Source organism: Leucoraja erinacea, chromosome 15 (assembly GCF_028641065.1).
Source record: "Leucoraja erinacea ecotype New England chromosome 15, Leri_hhj_1, whole genome shotgun sequence".
Lineage (NCBI taxonomy): Eukaryota > Metazoa > Chordata > Chondrichthyes > Rajiformes > Rajidae > Leucoraja > Leucoraja erinaceus.
Genome location: NC_073391.1, coordinates 22,109,239 through 22,132,541, shown reverse-complemented (window position 1 = coordinate 22,132,541; position 23,303 = coordinate 22,109,239). Strand labels below are relative to the sequence as shown.

Sequence of the window (23,303 nt, the reverse complement as noted above, 5' to 3'; positions counted from 1 at the left end):
CAAAGACATGCACGTTTGTAGGTTGTGGCCGCCATAAATTCGCCCTAGTGTGTAGAGCGGATTTGAGAGTTGGATAACATAGATCTAGTGTGAATGGGGGTGATTGATGATTGGCATGGACTCTATGGGGCACTGGGCCTGTTTCCATGTTGGATCTAACTGCCCACATACATACATACCACCCTACCTACCTACCAACCAGCCAACCAACCATCCATATTTGGTGATGTTCATTGAATAATATAATTTTAAAATAATTTTAAAATAGTAACATGGCACCTTTTACATCTGTTAAGAGGACATCTGGGGTCGTGGTTTAATTCCCTTGGTACTGTACTGAGATATTCACGAGTTTCTGGATTGAGGCTAGGATACAAATCCCTAATGAGAACTTGGTCTTTGGGCCAGAATGGACTGGTGCCCAGTGGTGTGGTGACTGCCATGTATAGCACTAATTTCTGTTCACGTCCCTTTGACACCTTGTTTATGATGGAGGTATCTAGTAGATTCTTGGTGCAAACATTGCTTGTGGCATGTTGACCATTCCCATTCAGTAAGGGTGAACAGTCGCATCGATACTATTTTAAAATCCAATATGGGCTGACATGAACTAACACATTCGAACCGGGGTGTGATTCGCCCTTGATTATGCTGGAGACCTTGCCGAGGCAGCATAAAGTGTAAATGGAGTAAATAAAAGGGAGGATGGCTTGTGCGATGGTCTGGGCTGCATCGACAATTCTCTGCAATTTCTTGCGGTCTACTTACCTGTTTCTCAATGACTTTGGAGAGACACATTGTTCCTTGTGCTATTAAACTAGCAGCTGATAATGGCCAGGAATTATGTCTTCAATTTGTTCCTCAGGTGCCAGATGGTTATTTAAATTAAGACCATTGTTTTTTTTATCTGTTTAAAAATTGTGACAGAAGGATGTGGCAGGACTGGTTTCCGAATGGCCTCTCATTGTGTAAAAATACTTGCCAGCTTCTCAGCAGGGGACTCTTGTAGCTTATCACATGAGGAAGACTGAACGCACACATCAATTATACTGTGCCACAATCTCTTGGAGACTGACGGGACTTAAGGGCCTGTCCCACTTGGTGATTTTTTCGGCAGCTGCCAGCATCATTGTCTGACGTATCAGGTCACCGAAATATTCACGGCGTGATTCGGCATGATGAGGCGGTGACGTGGTGTGTTGAAGTATGACCTGGGGTGTTTTTTCAAGTGTTGCGACATTCTTGTTGTCGCCGCTGGATTTTGAAGTGTTCAAAATCTTTTGGCGACCATGAATCGACGCCGGCAATCGCCGAAAAAAAATTGCCAAGTGGGACAGTCCCTTTACTGTAGCAATTGCAGGAGCACAACGCATGAGGCCAGAATTCTTTGGATCATTCAGTGCACTTCCGCCCTCACTCTGGCATATTTCGGTGAAAAATGTAGAAAATAGGCCAAGACTTGGAGACATCAGTCTCCAGCCTAATGTGGCGGAACTTTCCTCTGCCAGTGACAGAACCAAGCTTACGGTTGGGGCTTCTTCAGACTCTGGATGTGTTGTGAGGAGGTTCACTGAAGGTCTTGTTAGTGTGAGTGTAGACTGCCTTGGCAGCCTAGCCCTGGGAATTGTCCTAGATCCCTGAAGATCAAGATAGGTTGGACACAAAATGCTGGAGTAACTCAGAGGGTCAGGCAGCATCTTTGGAGAAACGGAATGTGACATTTTGGGTTAAGACCCTTCCTCAGATCCCACACATAGGTTGGAGGTAATTCTCTTTCCAAAAACAAAGGACCAAGTGGATTCTATTGACTGTTTTCCATGGGCAGAGGTTATAATTTCCAGCTTTCACCCAAACTGGCCTCTAACGGTGCAGTCTGTAGCAACCTAGGATATATGTATACTCACAGTGTGCTCCACTATCCCCAACAACATACTGCAAAGGGATGGGACAACATACAATGGGATCAGACAAGTGTGGCTGGTGTTGGTGGTAAGGTGGTGGTATTGTGATTCTTGTATTCTTCAAAACTTATTTCATTTTTACCAACGTGCTGTTCAACTTAGGAGCTGTCATTATTTAATACAAATGAAATGTGACGTACCTCCTCTTCCATTGACCGTTTTATTAACATGTCCACTTCCTCCACACAATAAATCTGAAGCTTGTTGATTGCCATGATCTGATCATCAGCACGGAAAGCACACTTCTCATCCGAATGAATCACACTGTCAACACAAAGGAAGAACTTTAGTACATTCTGGGAGGTAGTGAAGTAGGCCACAAGGTGGCACCATAATTCCTCATGTTGTAGGAAGGAAGTGCAGATGCTGGTTTAAACCAAAGATAGACATAAAATGCTGGAGTTACTCAGCGGGACAGGCAGCTTCTCTGGAGAAAAGAAATGGGTGACGTTTTGGGTCGAGACCCTTCTTCAGATGTCTGAAGAAGGATCTCGACCCGAAACGTCACCCATTCCTTCTATCCAGGGATGCTGTCTGTCCCGTTGAGTTACTCTAGCATTTTGTGTCTACCATTATTCCTCATTTCGCTGAGCCCTCTTTCAAGCTGGTTTTATGTTGATGCCATTAGGTGTGAGTCTATTTGTCCTGGAGACAAGCATTTGATTGGGTAGAATGCACACAGGAAACTATAAAAGAAAAGAGCTGGAATTTCTAGTCATTTATCTTTAATGGATGTAAAAGCATGCGATTTTTTTTGCAGTCCATGACACTTAAGGGCCTGTCCCACAGGCATGCGGCAAGCGCGACCAAACCAGAAGCGGGGGCCGCGCGGAGGTAGAGTGATCCCCGTACAGGGCCGGTCCCACCAGCATGCGGCTGCATACACCGAGCGCGACCAAACCGGAAACAGGGTTCGCGCGGAGGTCGAGTCATCCCGTACGATTTGACGTAAAGTTCGAGCGAAGTCCGCGGGAAGTTCGCGCGTGACTTACGGCGTCAAGCGCTGCGTACGGCGTCAAGGCGCTGTTTACGGCGTCGAGACACTGCGCACGCCCATCGAGGCAGTATGTACGACCTCAATGTGGCTGCGAGCCGGCAGGCCGTTGCCGTGCGGGATTTTTGGACAGTGTCAGTTTTTCGGAGCCCCGCGCGATGTCGGGACCAGCTCCGCACAACTCCATATGGCTCCGGCGATCGAAGTGGGACCGGCCCCGCGAGGCCGCACGGCTCAAGTGACCACGTTAGGTCGCGCTTGCCGCATGCAGTCGCATGCTCATGGGACAGGCCTTTACTTCCTGATTTAATGTTTTCTAAGCATCATATTGTACATCAGAAAGTCAGACCCTGAACTCAGTGATGGTCTGAATTACCTTTAATTTTTGGTTGTCACTTTGGATCGAGGTTGACATGCACATTACCAATGTAAGTAATTCATAGGTGCCATTAATTGCTTTAAAAAGAAACTCAGCTTTTTTATCATTGTTGACACGAAATTTATACAGTACTTGAAATCTGCTGATATAAGCACGTGGTAACAATTTTTGTAACATGCACAAAGCAATATTCCATGCACTGTGTCGGTGCCCCAAGTGGCAACAAGCCACTGCACATAATAACAAAAAGCACAGGCTGTCATTTAGTCAGCTCTGCTCAAAAAACCAATACACATCAATGACTGGAGTAACTCAGTGGATCAGGCAGCATTTCTGGAGAACATGGAAAGGTGATATTTCGGGTCAAGACTCGAAGAAGGTCCTGTCCCAAATGACATATCCATGTTCTTCAGAGATGCTGCCTGACCCGTTGAATTACCCGAACACTTTGTGTCTTTTTTTAAATCAGCATCTGCTGTTCCTTGTGTCACTAATGCCATCCAGATCTCTCCACTGCTTATTCCTTGTTCCACTGACATACGGAATTATTCTCTTTTTGGAGCAACATTGACTATTCAAACATTTGTTTCAACTGAACAAATGCAATATATAATAAGAAGGAACTGCTGATGCTGGTGTAGTGGCCATTTGGCTTGTTTGTGTGTCATTAACTATAGCATGTGTCTTTAAATTTTAGACTGCTCGTTATATGGTGGGTGGGATTTATGAGGTATTTTAGGGTGTGTTTGGAACTAAGTTTCTTGCGCAGAAGCTTAGTTTTCAGTTTAGTTTTGGACGAGCATGGGGAAGGTTCACCCTTTGACCATGCGAAGTGTAACGGAGACACGAGGAGTTTTCTAACGTTTAATGAGATAAGCTGGAGTTCGATGAAGATTATAGTGTACGAGTTGGAAGAAGTTTGGATGTACCTTATTGTTTTTCATCAACAATAAAGAATTTATTCATCAAACACTGTGTTTTGAAGATTTATCTGTGATGAAGCTCTGAAGTTCCCCGACGGAGAGCTTGCATGTGCACAAAGACATTCCCCTTAACCATGTCGTCCATTTAGCGGCTAGAGGGAGTAATCTCTTGAACGATATAAAAATCTGCCACTACAGCTGGTTTATACTAAAGACTCAAAATGCCAGAGTAACTCAGCAGGTCAGGCAGCAAGTCTGGAGAAAATGGGTAAGTGACGTTACAGATCAGGACCCTTACACAAGTACATATTTAGTGTGCAGGGATTGCTGGTCAGTGCAGACTTAATTGGTCGGGGACCAGCTGCGGCCTCGCAGAGTCAGGGTTGGCGGAGCAGCCGAAGGAGCCCACGGCTGCGTCTCAGGTCGGCACCATGGAGGCGTGAAATGGGGTGAGACCTCCCTTGGCGGTGGTGAAGCCTCGTGACAATGGGGCCTCAGTGGTGGTGGTTTGGGGGGGGGGGGGATGGGGGTGGGGGGGGGGGAACAAAGGACAATGGTGATCCGGCGTTCTTTGTAACTTTGTCAGTGCTGTAGGTGGCTGGTATTTGTGTGCATTGGGTACGCAAGCAAATAATTTCACCGTGTCTAGTCACATGTGACAATAAAGTATTCCTATACTTTAAAATTTGATAACTGTGATCAACATCATGTTTGGCACAAACACTGTGGGCCAAATGGCCTGATCCTGTGCTTTACCGTACTCTTCTACGTTCTTAACAATGTCATATGAAATATTTACCAATCACATAGAAGGAACACTTTTATCGTCTAATATCTATGTTGTTTTAAAACATATATATTTTAAAACATTTTGGAAGAAAAGGTCAAAAGTTACTTACAAAACTTTGTCATTTAATTTCACAAGTTCAAGGTTTTTGAAGTCATCTCGGTAAACTGTAATATCCTTTTTTTCCAACTTGGTGCCTTTTGTAACTTCACTGAAAAATAAACAGATGTATAAATTCTGAGAACAATTTAGTACAAGCAACATCAAAAAAAGTCAGTGTCATGTTGACCTGACACTACATCATAAAGCTACAATGCTCTCTCCCCCTCTTTTTCCCACCCTTCCTCCACTAAAGGACATTCAACTAGTTCCACGGTTCATAACTTTGGATCCTTCTTGGGCTCACACCTGTTCCTAGTCAACAGGCAGCCTATCAGGGAACCACCTCGCCTGAGATCATCTGTTGCCGACCCCGATTTGTCGTTTTATTTCCCCCTTCACAACCAGTTTCTTCCCCCACTCTCTCCACTACCATCAGTCTGAAGAAGGGTCCCAACACGAAACGCCACCTGTCCATGTTCTCCAGAGATGCTCCCTGACCTGCTGAATTACTCCAGCATTTTGTATCTATCTTTGGTATAAACCAGCATCTGCAGTTATTTTATATTTCATAAGGCTATGAATTTGCTTAAAAAAATTGAAGTGTATTCCTATTTCCACCAATAGCTGAAGGTTGGGGTCTCTACAACCTGCCTAAGAGTTAAGGAGCAACAAGTATCAGCCTGTATTTTTTTCCCACTAGTGTCGCTGCTAATCAGATTCAATCCAGTCCAAGGGCTCAAATTTACAATACAGGAGGCCAGTTTATCTTTTGTGTCCATGTTAGCTTATTGGGGAGTGATCCCATCATTCTCATGCTCCAACTACTTATTTCCCTGTACCAATGTGCAACCTATTTTCACTGTGGAGATTATTGTTACAATCCCTTTAGTAACTGTGGTGAGTGATGTACAAAATGCCATATACTATCAAGAACATAAAGTGCAGTAATAACTAAGCGAGTCAGGCAGCATCTGTGGAAGGGATAGACAGGAGATATTTGGAGTTGGAATCATTCTTCAGATTGGTATTCAACATTTTGGGGCAGGACCATTTCTTCAGACTCAATTCCGGCATCTGTGGTTCCTTGTGTGTCCTTACGCTGTCAGGAATGGGTCTTCCACTCAATGATTATGTACACTGTACTCAGCTAATGAGAACAACACTAAACACGACTGGTGAGAAGGCTGTCGCTTGGCTGCATGAGTATGCATTATTTAAACAATGGTGATTATTTGAATCCTCTTGCAGCCATGCTTCTGTAATTCCCACAACATCATACTTACCAATTTCTAACTGAGCTTCAAGCTCAGTTAGAATATAGCTAAAATATGTTGTAATATGGTAGATATGGTACGAGCAAAGTACCAAGTCAAATTCCTTGTAGGTATACATACTCGGCCAATACATTTATTCTGATTCAGATTGCGATTCTGGTTCTGATTCTGATATTGCTGAACTACTGCTGGGTTCAAAGAAACCCTTGACCCGGGCAAAATGCAGCTCTGCTCATCCTACTTCAACAATTTAGTGGAACAACGATTTTTAGTGGAACTACGAAGAAAGCAGTTCCACAGATCACAGGAGACATCTTAAAACTTTGTATCAATTGAGCATTAGTGGGAACTGTGCTCTTTTACAGGGCTTTTATAAATATCCCTTTTGATGTTTGACACAAAGGGTTCTATAAGACACAAAACTGATGACTTATAATAAAGTACTTGGTCCAAAGTGAAGAACCTTATTGAAGTTTTAGAAACATCCACAAAGACCATGATTTCACACACACAAGCCTGGCTATCAGAGTAAACATGCTACTTTGATGGATTTCTTTTACACTTAACCGAGATACAAATTGGCACAAACTCCAAAACTAAATAATCTGGCAATTGACATTTTTGCTGCAAAGAGCATGTTGAAAATAGAAAACTATTTGACTATTAATTTTTGAATAAGTAAAAGTATCTCAGGGCAATTAATATAATAGATAAATTATGAATTATGGGGCCTGTCTCCACTTTGTATGACTCTAAGCTAACATGGATCCTGCAAAGGAATTGCCCATGAGCCAAAATGTCAACAATTCTTTTCCCCGCATAGATACAGCTTGACCCGCTGAGTTTCTCCAGCAGTTTTTTTTGCTGCAGTGGGAAAAAGAAATTGGCACTTGATGATTGCAGGTGAGGAAGCAATGGGAATAGTTCCCTGGAGATAGTTGGGAATTGTGATGGGGGTCTGGAAGCATTCAGGGGGAGTTCTAGATGTGACCAAGTAGGCACAGCGTTGATGCTTAGGGTAAGAGAGTCCCAATCTTCTCACCACTCTCCCGATTGGACCTTCTGACGATAAACACCAAATTATTGAAAATAAGCTTTGCTATTAGTAGGAAGTCGTGTAAAGTATCGTGGGCGACCCTAGCCACAATCGGGATGCTACTGATAGTTCAGCCATTGCATATTTTTTAAATGGAATGCCTATGATACAGATTTAGAGTACAAATCTACTTCCAAGTGTTCTTCTTGCAGGTTAAAAGAAGCAGGTTATGATTGGGCGGAAAGGCAGTGGGACTAAAGAGACCAACCACATATTCAATTATCTTTATCCAACATTTTCCATGCAGAGAAAATTAAAATCAAGAAATGATGTTACGATATCTTATTGAAAAAGGTTATGTCTGCGCAGAAGAGAAGAATTCTTTCTTACCCAAGCAATGTTTTCAATGAATCCATATTAATTGTACTTCCTTTGTTTGACTCTTCACGCGGTGCCCGATTTTCAGTGATGAAAACATCTGGATTAATGTCACTCCTACAGAAAGAAAACTGTGCATCAGCCCTATGTTCATCAAACAGCCCTATGTTCATCAAGAAGTTTTTATTGGCATGCAAACCTGGATTACTACTTAATAAATTATCCTACAGATTAAGTTAAGGTACATTAAATGTACATTAGAATCCCTTCACGCAAATATTTCAAAATAAGGGATCTTCAGCCAAACATATAAAATGTAAAGATAATTAGTTATGTTATTCTACATTTTACATCAACCATATACTAATAGTTGAGTTTAGAGATTCAGTGTGTAAACAGACCCTTCGGCCCACCGATTCCATACTGACCAACGATCACACGTACACTAGTTCTATGTTATTCCAGTTTCACATCTACACTCCAGAGGGGCAATTTATAGAAGCCAATTAACTTATAAATCTGCACGTCTTTGGAATGTGGGAGGAAACTGGAGCACCCAGAGAAAACCTATACAGTCACAGGGAGAACATACAAACTCCGTACAGACAGTACCCATGATCAAGATCAAACCCGGGTCTCTGGGGCTGTGAGGCAGAAACTGTGCGATTGTGCCGCCCCCATTGCATTTCAGTCTTTACTAAGTGCCCCGTAATGTTTAAAATGAGTGAAACTAAAATTGCACGTCTTGCTTCTTAATGCGGTGGATATGAGAGTTCATTGGTGGGCTGGCTGTCATCACAATTGTTGGGTGCCAGAGGGACCTTTGGAAATATGCCTGACAGCAACACGCACTGGATTAAAGAAGTCACCGCCACGTTGAGATGTCTGGGGATCTGGTTCCTTTCAATTGGCAATGAACGCATTTGTTTTGCTGCTCACTGCAAATTCTTGGGTTATAAATGTAGATGGGTGTGTGTCAGTGCAATGGAAAAAACAATAAAATGTGAAACAAAAATAGAAAATCCCAGAGACACTCAGCATCTGTGAAGAAATGAACAGTGTCAGTGTTTCAATTCAATAAGCCTTCACCTGTTCTGATAAAACCATTAACCTGAAATGCTGATTCTATTTTTTTCTCCACAGATGCTGCCTGATCTGTTGAGTAATTCTGTCAGTTTTGGCCTTGGTTTCAGATAAAATCATAGAGTCATACAGCAGAGCAACAGGCCCCTCACCCCAACTCCTCCATGCCAAACAAGATGCCTCATCCAAAGTAAGTCCCCAATGCCCGCATTTGGGCCATATCTGCCAAACCTTTCCTATCCATGTACCTGTCCAAGTGTCTATTTTTTAGTTTAGTTATGTAGCTTGGAAACAGGCCCTTCGGCCCACTAAGTCCACAACGACCATCGATCTCTCGTTTACACTAGTTCTATATTATCCATGCACACTCACTACACGCGAGGGACAATTTACACAGTGCCAATTATCCGACAAACCCGCACGTCTTTGGGATGTGGGTGGAAAACAGGGCACCCATGCGTCACAGGGAGAACGTACAAACTCCACACAGCAGCACCCGTGAACACGATCAAACTCAGGTCTCTACCAGCTGCGCCACTGTGCTGCCCATTTTAAATGCTGTTATAGTACGCCCCAACTACCTCCCCTGGCAGCTCGTTCCATCTCTTAAATGCTTAAATTTTCAGTATCTGCAGTGTTTGGCTTCAAGAAATTGACAATACATGGAAATATAAAGTTCAATGTTATGTCAGTACAGGGGTGGACATGACAAATGGAGCTCAGCTCCATAACCTGTATCTGATTGAATGTTATTTAAAGGCTGATCAAGTGGTTCAGTTCCACACTACCACTCCCTGGAATTTAAATGGAAAAATGTCATCACACCAGAATTTCCACTGAAAAGCATATCTTATCATTTGCAAAGAATAGCATTATTACATGGTTATATTAGTCATCCAACTCAGGTGAATTGCGGGTGGTGGCAGCTTCGACAAGGAAAAAAACAACGTCTGGAATTTTGATCTCAAAGTTTAAAGTTCATTTCATGCTTTTTTTTCAGTTTTGGTTTACTAATCTGAGGAAAGACATTCTTGCCGTAGAGGGAGTACAGAGAAGGTTCACCAGACTGATTCCTGGGATGTCAGGACTTTCATATGAAGAAAGACTGGATAGACTCGGCTTGTACTTGCTAGAATTTAGAAGATTGAGGGGGGATATTATAGAAACTTACAAAATTCTTAAAGGGTTGGTCAGGCTAGATGCAGGAAGATTGTTCCTGATGTTGGGGAAGTCCAGAACAAGGGGTCACAGTTTAAGGATAAGGTGGAAATCTTTTAGGACCGAGATGAGAAAAACATTTTTCACACAGAGAGTGGTGAATCTCTGGAATTCTCTGCCACAGAAAGTAGTTGAGACCAGTTCATTGGCTATATTTAAGAGGGAGTTAGATGTGGCCCTTGTGGCTAAAGGGATCAGGGGGTATGGAGAGAAGGCAGGTACAGGATACTAAGTTGGATGATCAGCCATGATCATATTGAATGGCATACTCCTGCACCTATTTTCTATGTTTCTATGATACACTAAAATTGTTGTAAAGCTAGCAAGACAATTTAGCAGAATTAGATAGCTTTATCCTGAGATCCATCCACTATATGCAAAATGTAATAACAGCTGCCCTTTGTTCTTTGCTTTTCAAATGCATTTTGTTCTTTGCTTTTCAAATGCATTTTCACTTAAAAAATGTTGTCCGAAATATTTTTCCCATCGGCCTGAAACTAAACTGAAGCCAGATTGGCAATTCTCCACTAAACCGAGTTGCTCATCTGGTGCCTTTTATCGCAGATAAATATTTACTAGGTTTTGGAAGTATTAAGATTGCATATGACTAGCAGAAGGAGTAGAATGGAGAACAGGCAAGGTGTACTTAGTGAGGTAAATTGACATCAAAGATAAACTGAAGCTTAAGGTTGGTGCTAAATACTCGCATATTTATGCTAGAAGTACATACTTTGCCATATTATTGTCTTCAGGTAAATGCTCAGAAGATGCAGAACAGTCGATTGATGAAGCTGAATCACGCCAGTCTTTACTGCAATAAAAAATGGAAAATATTAAATTACCAAAGACATAATTTCCCATTTTTAGTTTTTTTAAAAAGAGTATAATGCAATATGGAATTCAAGGTACGAATACTTATTTCTAACATACTTTTAGTCAGTCTTCACTCGTTGGAATTTAGAAGGATATGGGGTAACCTCATTGAAACTCACCAAATTGTGAAAGTCCTGGCAAGAGTAAATGTGAAAAGGATGTTTCTACTAGGAGAGTCTAGGACCAATGCTATAGCCTCAGTATAAAAGGAAATGTATTTAGAAAGGAGATGAGGAGGAATTTATTTACTCAGTGGGTGGTGAATTTGTGGAGGCCAAGTCAATAGCTGTGGAGGCCAAGTTAATAGATAAATTTAAGGTGGACATTGACCGATTCTTGATTAGTACGGGTGTCAGGAATTATGGGGAGAAGACAAGATAATGGGTTTGAGAGGAAAAGATAGATCAGCCATGATGGAATTGCTGAGTAAACCTGATGGGCTGAATGGCTCAATGCTGTTCCTATCACTTATGAACTTCTCAATGAGATCTCAATTCCGTCAAATCTGGCAGGCAGTTTTAAAGATTTAGGAAAGCAATTCTCACAGCAGCCAGCGATGTGTATACATTTCCCAACACGCACTGCAGCAGAATGCCATCATGGTTCTGAATGTAATCTTTTTCTCTTAAAACCTGATGGAGGCAGAATCCTTGCTCTTACACAACAGTGCCAGATGTAACCTCCACAAATACTGGATGCTGTTTATGAGTGCCAAGCTTACAGTTATAACTTATTCAACATTTATGTTCATAATTCTCCTGACATGGAAGGACGTTTTAGCCCATCAAATCTCACAGATCAACGCCACTCCACCACTGCTTATCCCTGTAACCTGTTCTACCCGCATTCTCAACAATTCCTCCCACCCCAACCCCCCCCCCCACCACCCACACACACACCCAGCTGTACCATTCACATAGATACTAGGTTTAGGTTAGAGTTTGAAGATATTGCATGGAAACAGACCATGTCCATGCTGACTACCTATTCATTCCAGTTCTATGTTATCCCACATTTTCATCCACTTTCTGTATGGCAAGGGCAATTTTATAGAGTCCAATTAACAACAACTCCATGTGTTTTTGGGGTGTGGGAGAAAATCGGAGCACTCCTAGAGGAACCCCACACTTTCACAGGGAGAACATGCAAACTCCAAAGTATGGCCACTACATCGTGATTTTGTAGATATTTACCAAGAGGGCAGAGGGTCCACTTTCGGTTTATAATGAACTTAAGCTTCCAACAGGTAAGGCAAGTTTGGGAGAGATGCTGTTAGGACATCATAAAGAATAGGTACAGTGTAGTCACATTTTTGGCCCATCAGGCAATTTGAAACAGAATCTTTATGAAAGTTACAAAACACATTTGGATCAACTCTCTACACAATCTATAATACAAGAGGCTTGCAATGTATGAGAGAAAGGTGCTCTTCCAAATTATCTTTCAATATACTATCTTTCAGTATACTTTTGTCTATTAGGCTGCCATTCAAATGATCTTTTATACTCACGTTGTGGCCATGAACTCATAGATCCCCGAGTCAGCTGACACTACTTTCTTACTTCTCCAATTCTAGATTTGTTTAAAAAAAAAACATTAGATTCAGATTCAATTTAATTGTCATTGTCAGTGTACAGTACAGAGACAATGAAATGCATTAGCTTATAGGAAAAGAGCCATATTGCATATTCAAACACAACATTTTTTAATCTCCAACTACATAAAAAACTAGATCGGTGGGCTGGAGATACAAATAGACTGGATCAGGTAAGGATCGCAGGTGTCCTTCCTTTGAGCATTCCATTCACCGTTAACCATTCACAGCAATCCAAGAGTCTCCCAGCCACCATTACCATTACCATCACTAATAACAACCTCCGTCCCTTTACTCCATTTGCACCCACGAGTGTGAGGCCAAGGACAAATCCAACTCAATTTACAAATTCACGGATGACACGACGCAGTGGGTCGGTTGTCAAATAATAATGAGACAGAGTCTGGGAAGGAGATTGAGAATTACATATCCTGGTGGCAAAACAACAACCATTCTCACAATGCCAGCAAGACAAACAAGATAGTGATCGACTTCAGTTTGGTTCACATACATTGACGGCCCCAAAGTAGAGATGGTTGAAAGCTACAAATTCTGATGAGTAAATATCACCAGCAACTTGTCCTAGACTTGCCATATTAAAGCAATGACCAAGGAAGCACATCAACACCTCTAATTCCGGAGAAGGCTTAGAAAATTCAGCATGTCCCCAAGAACTCTCACCAACTTCTACTGATGCGCCGAAGAAAGCATTTTATCGGGATGCATCACAACATGGTTTGGGAACAGTTCCATCCAAGACCGCAAGAAACTGCAGAGAATTGTGGTCGCAGCCCAGACCAACATGCAAACCAACCTCTTTTCCATTGACTGCATCTACAATTCACACTGCCTCGGCAAGGCGACCAGCATAATCAAGGATGAGTCACACCCTGGCCACTCCCTCTACCATCAGCCAAGAGGTATAGAAGTGTGAACACCTCCAGATTCAGGGACAGTTTTTCCCAGCTGTTATTAGGCAGCTGAACCATCCTATCACCAACTAAACTACCATCTATCTGATTGGAGACTCTCAGGATATCTTTAATCAGACCTTACCTTGCACTAAATGTTATATCCTTTATATCTGTACACTGTGGATGGCTTGATGGTAATCACGTATCACCTTTCTGCTGACGGGATAGCCCATAACAAAAGCTTTTCACTGTGCCTCGGTAGTCTGACATTAAACTAAACTAAACTAACAATACAAGGTTTTGTTTTCATTTGACTGGCTGAAAATAAATTATAATAAATGGCTTATGTCCTTGGTACTAGTTCAGTAACTTAACTAATATGTCAGCAAACTACCAGTGTAAAACAAATATATTAGTAGGTTAAAAGCAGGAATTATTATTAAAAATCTCTGATAAACTTACTTCCATCACAATCTTCCTGGGTACATCGTAGATGGGACATGACGTGTCTGGCAGTGAATAACTACGTGGCTTTTCTTGAATGTTAGGTCGTCGTGTAGGCTGCAAATGATAAAATCTGAATGAAACAACTTATTGTTCTTGTCACAACTTAATATTGCCGATATCAATATTATTAGCATGTTTCCACTCCGCCTTTTTCTGCATCTAGAGTCTTGATAGTTGTAAGCAAGGTCTCCAGTGTTGTGAGTGTTAAATTTGGAGATTCAACTTAAGGGCAAAATTAGCACGGCTTATTGCAGAGATTGAGTTAGTTGCGGCAACGGAAGAATTTGAAAATTAGACTGAGAATTTGAAAATTAAGATGGTGCTTAATAGGGAGCCAATGTAAGGCAAAATAATGTGGTGTTGGGTGAAGAGGAGATGATTTCAGTTATGGTCTGTGCAACAGATTTCGAGATGGCAACATATTTGAAGTCAATGGATTTGAAGATGCAGACACCGTGTGGTAGGCAAATTCTGTAAGATCATGGCTGCTCTCACGGCTTACCAATAAGGGACTTTATGTGATGCTTTACTGAAATCCGCATTGTTGATTACTTTAGGGACAAATGGAAAAGGAGAAGACCTGTAGCCCAGGGCTGTTGACATCATCCTGTCCTATCTCGTACCTTGGCGGTCAAGGGGCAGCCGGGTGCTTTTCTAGTGTGCTCTCACATTGAACAAAATTCAATGAGTCATCACAATATATCCAGCAGAGGAAACAGCCCATTTGGCTCACCAAGAGCAGCACAGTGCTGCAGCAGTAGCCTTGCAGTGCCAGAGACCAGGGATTGATCCAGACTGCAGTGCTGTCTGTAGGGAGTTTGTCCATTCTCCCTGTCCCTGCCCATCTGGGTTTTCTCCGCGTGCTTTGGTTTTCTCCCAGATTTGTAGGTTAATTGGCTTAGGTAAGAATTGTAAATTGGCCCTAGTATGTCGGATAGTGCTGGTGTACGGGGATCGCTGGTCAGCGTGGACTCAGTGGGAGGAAGGGCCTGTTTCCTCACTGTATCTCTAAACTAAACTAAAAAATCAAACAGTCATTTACACTAATGCTATGTTATTCTCCTCACATTTGGAACAATTTGCCGCAGATCCCACCAGCCATCTCTACCAGGAGCAATTTACACACCACACTCGAAGATTCGGGAAGAAGACAGGGCACTCAAGGGGAAAATCGCAAAGAGATAGTGCTGAACTAGAGTCATGAAGCAGCAGTTCTATCACGGTGGCAACACTTTATAATGAGGGCATGAATATTACCTGTGACAACCTGTGGGGGAGCTCGGTGTGCAAATCATAGCTGTCATCTGTCGTTTCTGAGAATGTATGTTCGACAAATGGCGTTGCGCTTTCTTGTTTATTAGCCTGCAAACAAAGATACATTGGTAATCGGTTAAAAAAGTCTGATCGTCCATCAAATGCAGTCAAATCTGTAGCGTCTTATGTGCTTCCTGCACCAGGCCAGCTAGAAATTGATTTACTGTCAGATATGTTGCCTCATGATTGCAATACTTTCCACCACATCTTTCAATTTCACTTTCAAAGTATCACTTTAGATTTTTTTTTTCTTTTTTTAATTTCAAAATATACTTTATTCGCGAAATAAATATATCCAATACATGATCCTAACAAGATTCCATCCAACTTTCGCGGAGGCTCTACATACAATCAATAATGTTTACACAAATTACACAAATTTATCCCCCACCCTTGCCACTCATGTGGCCCACTGGTGTGGAATCCTTTCCCTTATTTTGAAGGGCGTCTCCACCACACCCTGCCCCCCATGTCCAGCAGCGGAAGGATCCTCGTCAGCGGTCCACTTTAGACTTGAGATACAGCGTGGATATAGGCTCTTCGGCCCACCACCCTGACCAATGATAACCCCGTACACTAGCACTATCCTACACACTTGGGACAATTTACAATTTGCCAAAGCCAATTAATCTACAAACCTGTACGTCTTTGGAATGTGGGAGGAAAACCCACGCGGTCACAGGGAGAACGTAAAACTCCATATAGACAGTACCCATAGTCAGGATTAAACCTGGGTCTCTGGTGTTGTAAGGCAGCAACTCTACTATTGTGCCACTGTGCTGCCTCGTCCCAGTTACAATCATTTACGACCTCTCAATCTGTTGAACAAAAATGTCCATGTTCATATACATGGAGGTATTTCAGATTAGGCAGTCTCAATGATTCGCTGTCAAAGATCGTTTTGGTCTGTGAGATAAATTGACAATTTGGCCTTTTGTATTATCTTGGTGATATCTATCTACAATTGTTAATAACAATCTGTCCACAACACACAACATAAATGCAAACAGTTAGTGTTCTAATACTGTTGTTTTAAAGTTTATGGCATGAATCGTTGTGGCCAAACTTGTAGTGGTTATCCTTTTGGCATCAAAACGCAGAGGTGCATTAGATTCCACCTTTTAATCAGCTATTGAAACTTTTTGACATCCTCAGTTCTTGTTCTCATGATTTAGAAATTGTTTATATCATTACAAATGCATAAAACTAATCCATGAAGTGGAATTGTAGTGGAGAACACGTTAATGTTGTTATTTCTACTGGATGAATTTTCTAATGGTTTGGTTTAGCAAGGCACATGACTAGAAACGTTCACTCAATTACTGAAATATGCTTTGGAAATCCATTCAACTGAATACGATGGAAAATAAATTTCAAATGCAGTGAAATACACCACTGGAATTTTCTTTAACTAATTTTATAGGAAATGCACTAAATTAATGAAAATTGCATATTTTTAATTCATTTTGAAGATACAGTGTGGAAACAGACCCTTCGGCCCAACAAGTCCATGCCGACCAACGATCACCCGTACACTAGTTCTACGTTATCCCAGTTTCACATTCTACACACTAGGGGCAATTTACTGAAACCAAGTAACCTACAAAGCTGCAAATCTGTAAGATATGGGAGGAAACCGGAGCAACTGGAGAAAACCCACGGGGTCAGAGGGAGAACGTATAAACTCCATAAAGACAGCAGCCGTAGTCGGGATCGAAACATGACCTCTGGTGCTGTAAGGCAGCAACTCTACCGCTGTGTCACTGTGCTGCCCTCTAAATAAAACCTTCCAAATGTTCTATATGAAATTGGTTTTTGAGGCATTCTCAAAATATCTACTTACTACATATAGGTTTTATAACACAAAAGGAACTTTTGACTCAACTAATCCATGACAATCTATGACACTCAAATCTTCTTGTATCTTTCCTCATAACTCTTTTGCCTCCCCTCTATTCCCAACACCCTTTTTCTAAACCAATTTGTCCTTTAATACGCCTTTAATATTCTTCTCAACCAGACCCTCTGGCATCATATTCTATATTCGCATTACTCTGTGTAATGATGCTTAATCGGAATTCCCAACGTGAGTTTTTGATGGTTACTGTGTAGGTTTATTTTCTCTGTAGTGAAAAGCACTTCAGAATAAATAGGCTGAATGCACCGTCTTTTACCCAGAACAGGCAAATCAAGAATCATAGAGTAGGTTTAAGGTGAGAGGGGAAAGATTTAATAAGAACCTTTTCAGTTGGAGGGTGGTGGGTATATGGAACAAGCCACTGAGGTAATTGAAGCATGACATGCTATGGAAGGTAGTTAAGGCAGGTACAATAACAGAATTCAAAGGACACTTGGAAAGGTATAGGGATAGGAAAGAGGATATAGGACAAATGCTACTGGCTTCGACGGGGCACTTTGGTCAGCATGGACGAGTTGGGCCGAACGGCCTGTCTCCATACTGTATGACTATGACACACTGGGAGCCTGCTCTTTCAAAAACGTTCAGTTTTAAATATTTTAATTAGATCACTACCCCTCCCCCTGAACTTTCACCTAAACGTCATACATGCTGTTAAGATAATGTTATCAAATTTAAAACTCTAGTTATTCAATTACTTTGAATATATGTTTAATGGAATAGCGTTAATGTTACAGTTCAACATTGCGATACATGGGGTTTTTTATCGTGTGTGCATTTCCTTCCCCACTCCCATCATCGTCCTGCAATGCAGTTCAAATGCTGCCTACGATTACACTGTATTACCTCTGCTTCCAGGAGCACATCTTTGATTGAGGCGTAAATTGGTTCGGCTTTGTTCCGTGAGGGAGCGTCTCGTTGTTGGTTCGGCTCAGTTTTCACAGGTTCAATGGAAGTAGTCTAGAAACAATAAGTATTTAACTATTGAAAACCAAGCATCCAATAAGTTGGCTGGCCAGGCCTGCTCATTCGATTATTGATTTGTCAGCAGTATAGGACACAGTGGGATCACATAACTCTAACTATGCTTTTCTGACCAAGGTGTAACCTGCATTCAAAATTACATCTCAGGTATGAAATCAGATCCAATTTGTTTTAACCAATAATTCAGTCAACTACCAGTATTTATTAGATGATAGATACATGTTGCAAAAGTTATGAAAGCAAGTGCCACATTTGAAATGCTGTTTAGTTGATTCTAATGCAAGTGTACATTTGAAAGTTTGGACATCGAACATTACAGCACAGGAACAGGCTGAACATGATGCCAAATTAAACTATCTCCTTCTCCTGCATGTGATCTATATCCCACTATGTCTTGCATTCCCGTGTGCTTATCTGAAAGCCTCTTAAATGTGATTATTGTATCTGTCTCCACCACCTCCACCTACACCAGTGTATTCCAAACCACTCGCTGTGTAAAAACATTTTTCCCCTCATATCTGCTTTAAACGTTGTCCCTCTCACCTTAAAGCTACGCCCTCCAGTCTTACCCAAAGAAAATAAAGGTTCTGACTGTCTACCCTATCCGTGCCACAGTTTGTTTTGTATGCATCATGATAATTATATATTTTTGATGATAATGTCAATGTTTCATTACCTGACTTTTGCTTTCAGATGGAAAGCCTTGACGCAGACTTGCGATTACACTGTGCAGTGATTGTATAGAATTTCTGAGGAGGAAAGAACACAATAAAAAGTGTAAATCCTGGAGGAAATGCTCACCATTTGCACATGTAATATATTCCACACGTTATCTGGTCAACCTCACAACTTTGTTTATTAACAGTCTTCTTGTAACTTTACGTTACATTAAAACTTATGAAGTTTAGCCAACAGAAGATTGTGTGAACTTCCGATGTTTTATTTCCCACAAATACAAGTGTATTTTTCTGTTACTGTAATTCTGGATGTATACCCTGGGGTTGTTTGCTGCCTGCGAAGGGTTTGAAAAACTGGAAAAATGTTGCAAGAGAATGGCAAATGGAATTTAACTCGGGCAAGTACAATGTGATGTATTTTGGGATGTTCAAGCAGGTCAGGACATTCGCAATGATACGCAGAACCCTGGGAAATGATATTGGACTCTTGTGTGCTATCTCAGTGTGATGTATTATTTCTACACTCTTGTACTTGTGCCTATGTACATTAAGATTTTTACTGAACTGTGTGCAAAAAATGAATTTCACTCTACCTGCACACATGTGACAATGAAGTAGCATTGATTGAATCATTAAACAGTGAGACCTTGGGGTACCACATAGTTACCTGAAATGGTGACGTTAGTAGTGAAGAAGGCATATTGTATGCCCGCCTTTATTGGCAGAGGCAATGACTATAGAAGTTGAGATATCACATTACAGTTGTGCAAATCATTAGCTCAACTACACTTTCAGTACTGTGTGTAGTTCTGGTCACCTTGCTAAGGGAGGATATCATTGTTACCCCAGGTCTGAGGGCTTGAGTTATAAGGAAAGACTGGATGGGTTAGGACTCTTTTAGACTTTAGAGATATAATGTGGAAACAGGCCCTTTGTCCAACTGAGTCCACGCCGACCAACGATCACCCTGTACAATACCGCTATCCTACGCACTAGGGACAATTTACATTTTATACCAAAGCCAATTAACCTACAAGCCTGTGCATCTTGGATTGTGGGAGGAAGCCAAAACAGCCGGAGAAAACCCACGTGGTCACAGGGAGAATGTACAAACTTCGTACAGACAGCACCTGGAGTCAGGATCGAACCCACGTCTCTGGTGCTGTAAGGCAGCAACTCTACCGTTGTACCACCGTGCTTCCATTTCTCTTTAGTGAAGGAGGCAGAGGGGCGACCTTACGGAAGTTTATAAAATCATGAGGGGCATAGAAAGGGGAAAGTGAGATAGTCCTGTTCCCTGAATAGCAGAATCTATAACTTAATAGGTTTAAGATGAGAGAGGAATGAATTAAAGGATTCTGAGGGACACATTTTTCACTCAGAAAATAGTGTGCATATGAAATGAGCTGTCAGAGTAGAGGGAGGCCAATTACAACCTTCAATAGCTATTTAAAATAGCGTTTACTATGGGTAGTAAAAGGTTTAAATGGATATGGGACAAATGCATGCTAATTGGATTAGTGTAGATAGACATCTTGGTCAGCATGGACAAGTTGAGCTGAAGAGCCTATTTCTATGACTCTATAAGTGTGACTCTATGAATCTAACTCTGTTAATCTATTGTCAATTCCCACCATGAGCTGTTTAGATCAGAGCTTCTGAAAGAGGGCAATGCAAAAAGATGAACAAGCATTCATGATGACGATCTTATCTGATTATCCCTTACACTTTTTGGCCACCAAAAGCGCGGCACAGCTGTGCAGCGGTAGAGTTGATTCCTTACAGTGCCAGGGACTCGGGTAAGGGTACAGAATTTGTACGTTCTCCCTATGACCACGTGAGTTTTCTCCTGGTGCTCGGTTTCCTCCCACATTCCAAAGACCTGCAGATTTTTAGGTGAATTGGCTTCTGTCAATTGTAAATTGCCCCTCGTGTGAAGGGCAGTGTTAGTGTATGGGGTAGTGCTGGTTGGTGCGGACTCGGTGAGTCGAAGGGCCTGATTCCACGTCGTATTACCAAAGTCTAAAACGTATAGGCGCGGGTAAGCAAACCACTCATTTTTCTTCTTAGCATTTAAATTACTAGGCAGAAAAACAAACATATACTGTAAAATTCCAAACAAATATAAAGTGAGGACCACTCTCAAAATTACTTCTTGTATATATTTTAAGAAGTCCTTTGCCTTCCAAAGTATTCCTTGCATTTGATCAATAGATCAATTGCTCCAAAAATTAAGAAGCAATTAACTATTGTGTCCTAATCAATTCCTGCTTTAGATTGGAAAGTTATAAAGAACTTCGGATTCTGTAATCTTGAGCAAAACACAAAATGCTGGAGTGATTTAGTGGGTCAGGCAGCATCTGTGGCAGGAATGGATTGGTGATGTTTTTGGTTTGACCCTTCTTCAGTCTCATTTCCAATCAGGACCCTGCTTTAGATTAGTTCATTTCAGGATAAAACACATTCACTTCAATTGTTCTTTTTATTACACATATTTTCATTTTAGTATTTGTCATTCTTATTTCTTCAAAGCATGGGATACTTAATCAATTATTTGTCTATTTCTTGACTTCACGTTAGTTTAGTTTTCATGCCTCAGATATGAGCTCTGCTGAGGGTTTGAAGCTGAAGGAAGTTTTAATCCCTACAACATGTGGTGGGCCTGTTTTCACTATCATATTTAGAAGTCCCTGGAGAGCTAACAGGAGATCGAAAGGATCAAAGACTTTATGTAATGTAATTTATTAGTACCTCTGTTAAATTGCAACCCACTATGTTTCAGGATATTAATCCCAAGGGTGTTCTGTTCAGTGTATTTAGATAATCATAGGTGTACTGTGATTTCTCACTCAAAATATTCAGCATTTGTTGATATTTAGAACACCAAATGTAAATATTTTAGTCCTGAATACTCACCCATCTCCAATAAAAAAGTATCCTCTTTCTTCTGTCTGCACAAGAAGAACGTTTTCAGAAGAGTGGATTGAAAAAAATTTCTGAAGCACATTCCAATTGGGATGGTATTCTGGTTTTATGCATAATTCTGTAATTCTGTTTAAATAAAGAGGAATATATTGAAGGCTAGCTGGAAATTTAAATATATTTGAAGTATTATCGTTATTGAATGCATTAATAACGCGTTAACAAGTAAAAGCAGTTATGAAATGTTAAAGACAAATCCTAACTTCCATTGGAGCTGCACCATTCCAGGTTAAAGGTAAGTATTCTCTTGATTTAGATTTTTAAGTGACAGAGGGCAATTTGAGAGGGCAAGATTTTCCCTGTTGAGATGGTGAAACCCACTGGGTTATAATCAATGCTGTCTCCAGGGATACTGATGGAAGGAATGATTGCTTATAATGCCAACAATGAAGGCTAAGAATAGTAGATGTGATTTGTCACGTATCAGCCCAAATCTGTATGTTTTAAGAAGGTATTGTCATAAGGTCATAAGTGATAGGAGTAGAATTAGGCCATTCAGCCCATCAAGTCTACTCCGCCATTCAATCATGGCTGATCTATCGCTCCTAACCCCATTCTCCTGCCTTTTCCCATAACCTCTGAAACAAAAATCTTTCTATCTCTGCCTTAACAATATCCACTGACTTGGCCTCCTCAGCCTTCTGTAGCAAAGATCTGTGGCACAGATTCACCACCCGCTAAGGAAATATTTCCTCATCTCCTTCCTAAAATAACGTCTTTTAATCCTGAGACTATGCCCTCTAGTCCTAGATTCTCCCACTAGTATTGTGCTGTCTACAGTACCTTATCCATGAACTACTCACAGATGAATGGGCATGAATGAAACAACAAAAGAGATTGAGCCAACTTCACACCCCAGAGGAATTATGCACATGAGTAATGTTATCTGATTTTCGATAACCACAGCCACCTTGATTTGTGTTAAGAAGATAGACACAAAATGCTGAAGTAACTCAGCGGGACAGGCAGCATCTCTGGAGAGAAGGAATGGGTGATGTTTCGGGTCGAGACCCTTCTTCAGACTGGTTTGGGATAAGGGAAACAAGAGATATAGATGATGATGTAGAGAGATAAAGAACAATGAATGAAAGATATGCAAAAATGTAACGATTACAAAAGAAACAGGCCATTGGTAGTTGTTTGTTGGGTGAAAATGAGAAGCTAATGCGACTTGGGTGGGGGAGGGATAGAGAGAGAGAGAATGCCGGGGCTACCTGAAGTTAGAGAAATCAATATTCATACCACTGGGCTGGAAGCTGCCCAAGCAAAATATGAGATGCTGTTCCTCCAATTTGCATTTAGCCCCACTCTGGCAATGGAGGAGGCCGAGGACAGAAAGGTCTGTGTGGGAATGGGAAGGAGAATTCAAGTGTCCAGCAACCAGGAGATCAGGTTGGTTCAGACA

At 41.3% G+C, this 23,303-nt stretch overlaps 1 protein-coding gene across 4 annotated transcripts in view; it reads right to left on the bottom strand.

Annotated features, from left to right (window-relative positions):
• LOC129704034 (pleckstrin homology domain-containing family S member 1-like) overlaps window positions 1-23,303 on the bottom strand; it is a 43,617-nt gene that overhangs the window by 5,433 nt on the left and 14,881 nt on the right. For all 4 annotated transcript variants that reach the window (XM_055646892.1, XM_055646893.1, XM_055646891.1 and 1 more), the window contains exons 5-14: window positions 21,833-21,967; window positions 18,916-18,988; window positions 18,102-18,215; window positions 15,281-15,385; window positions 13,979-14,077; window positions 12,519-12,580; window positions 10,866-10,946; window positions 7,847-7,951; window positions 5,157-5,255; window positions 2,102-2,225 (exon numbers count right to left, since the gene is read on the bottom strand). In XM_055646892.1, the coding sequence (XP_055502867.1) occupies window positions 2,102-2,225; window positions 5,157-5,255; window positions 7,847-7,951; window positions 10,866-10,946; window positions 12,519-12,580; window positions 13,979-14,077; window positions 15,281-15,385; window positions 18,102-18,215; window positions 18,916-18,988; window positions 21,833-21,967 (997 nt within the window). The remainder of the gene's footprint in view (window positions 1-2,101; window positions 2,226-5,156; window positions 5,256-7,846; window positions 7,952-10,865; window positions 10,947-12,518; window positions 12,581-13,978; window positions 14,078-15,280; window positions 15,386-18,101; window positions 18,216-18,915; window positions 18,989-21,832; window positions 21,968-23,303) is intronic.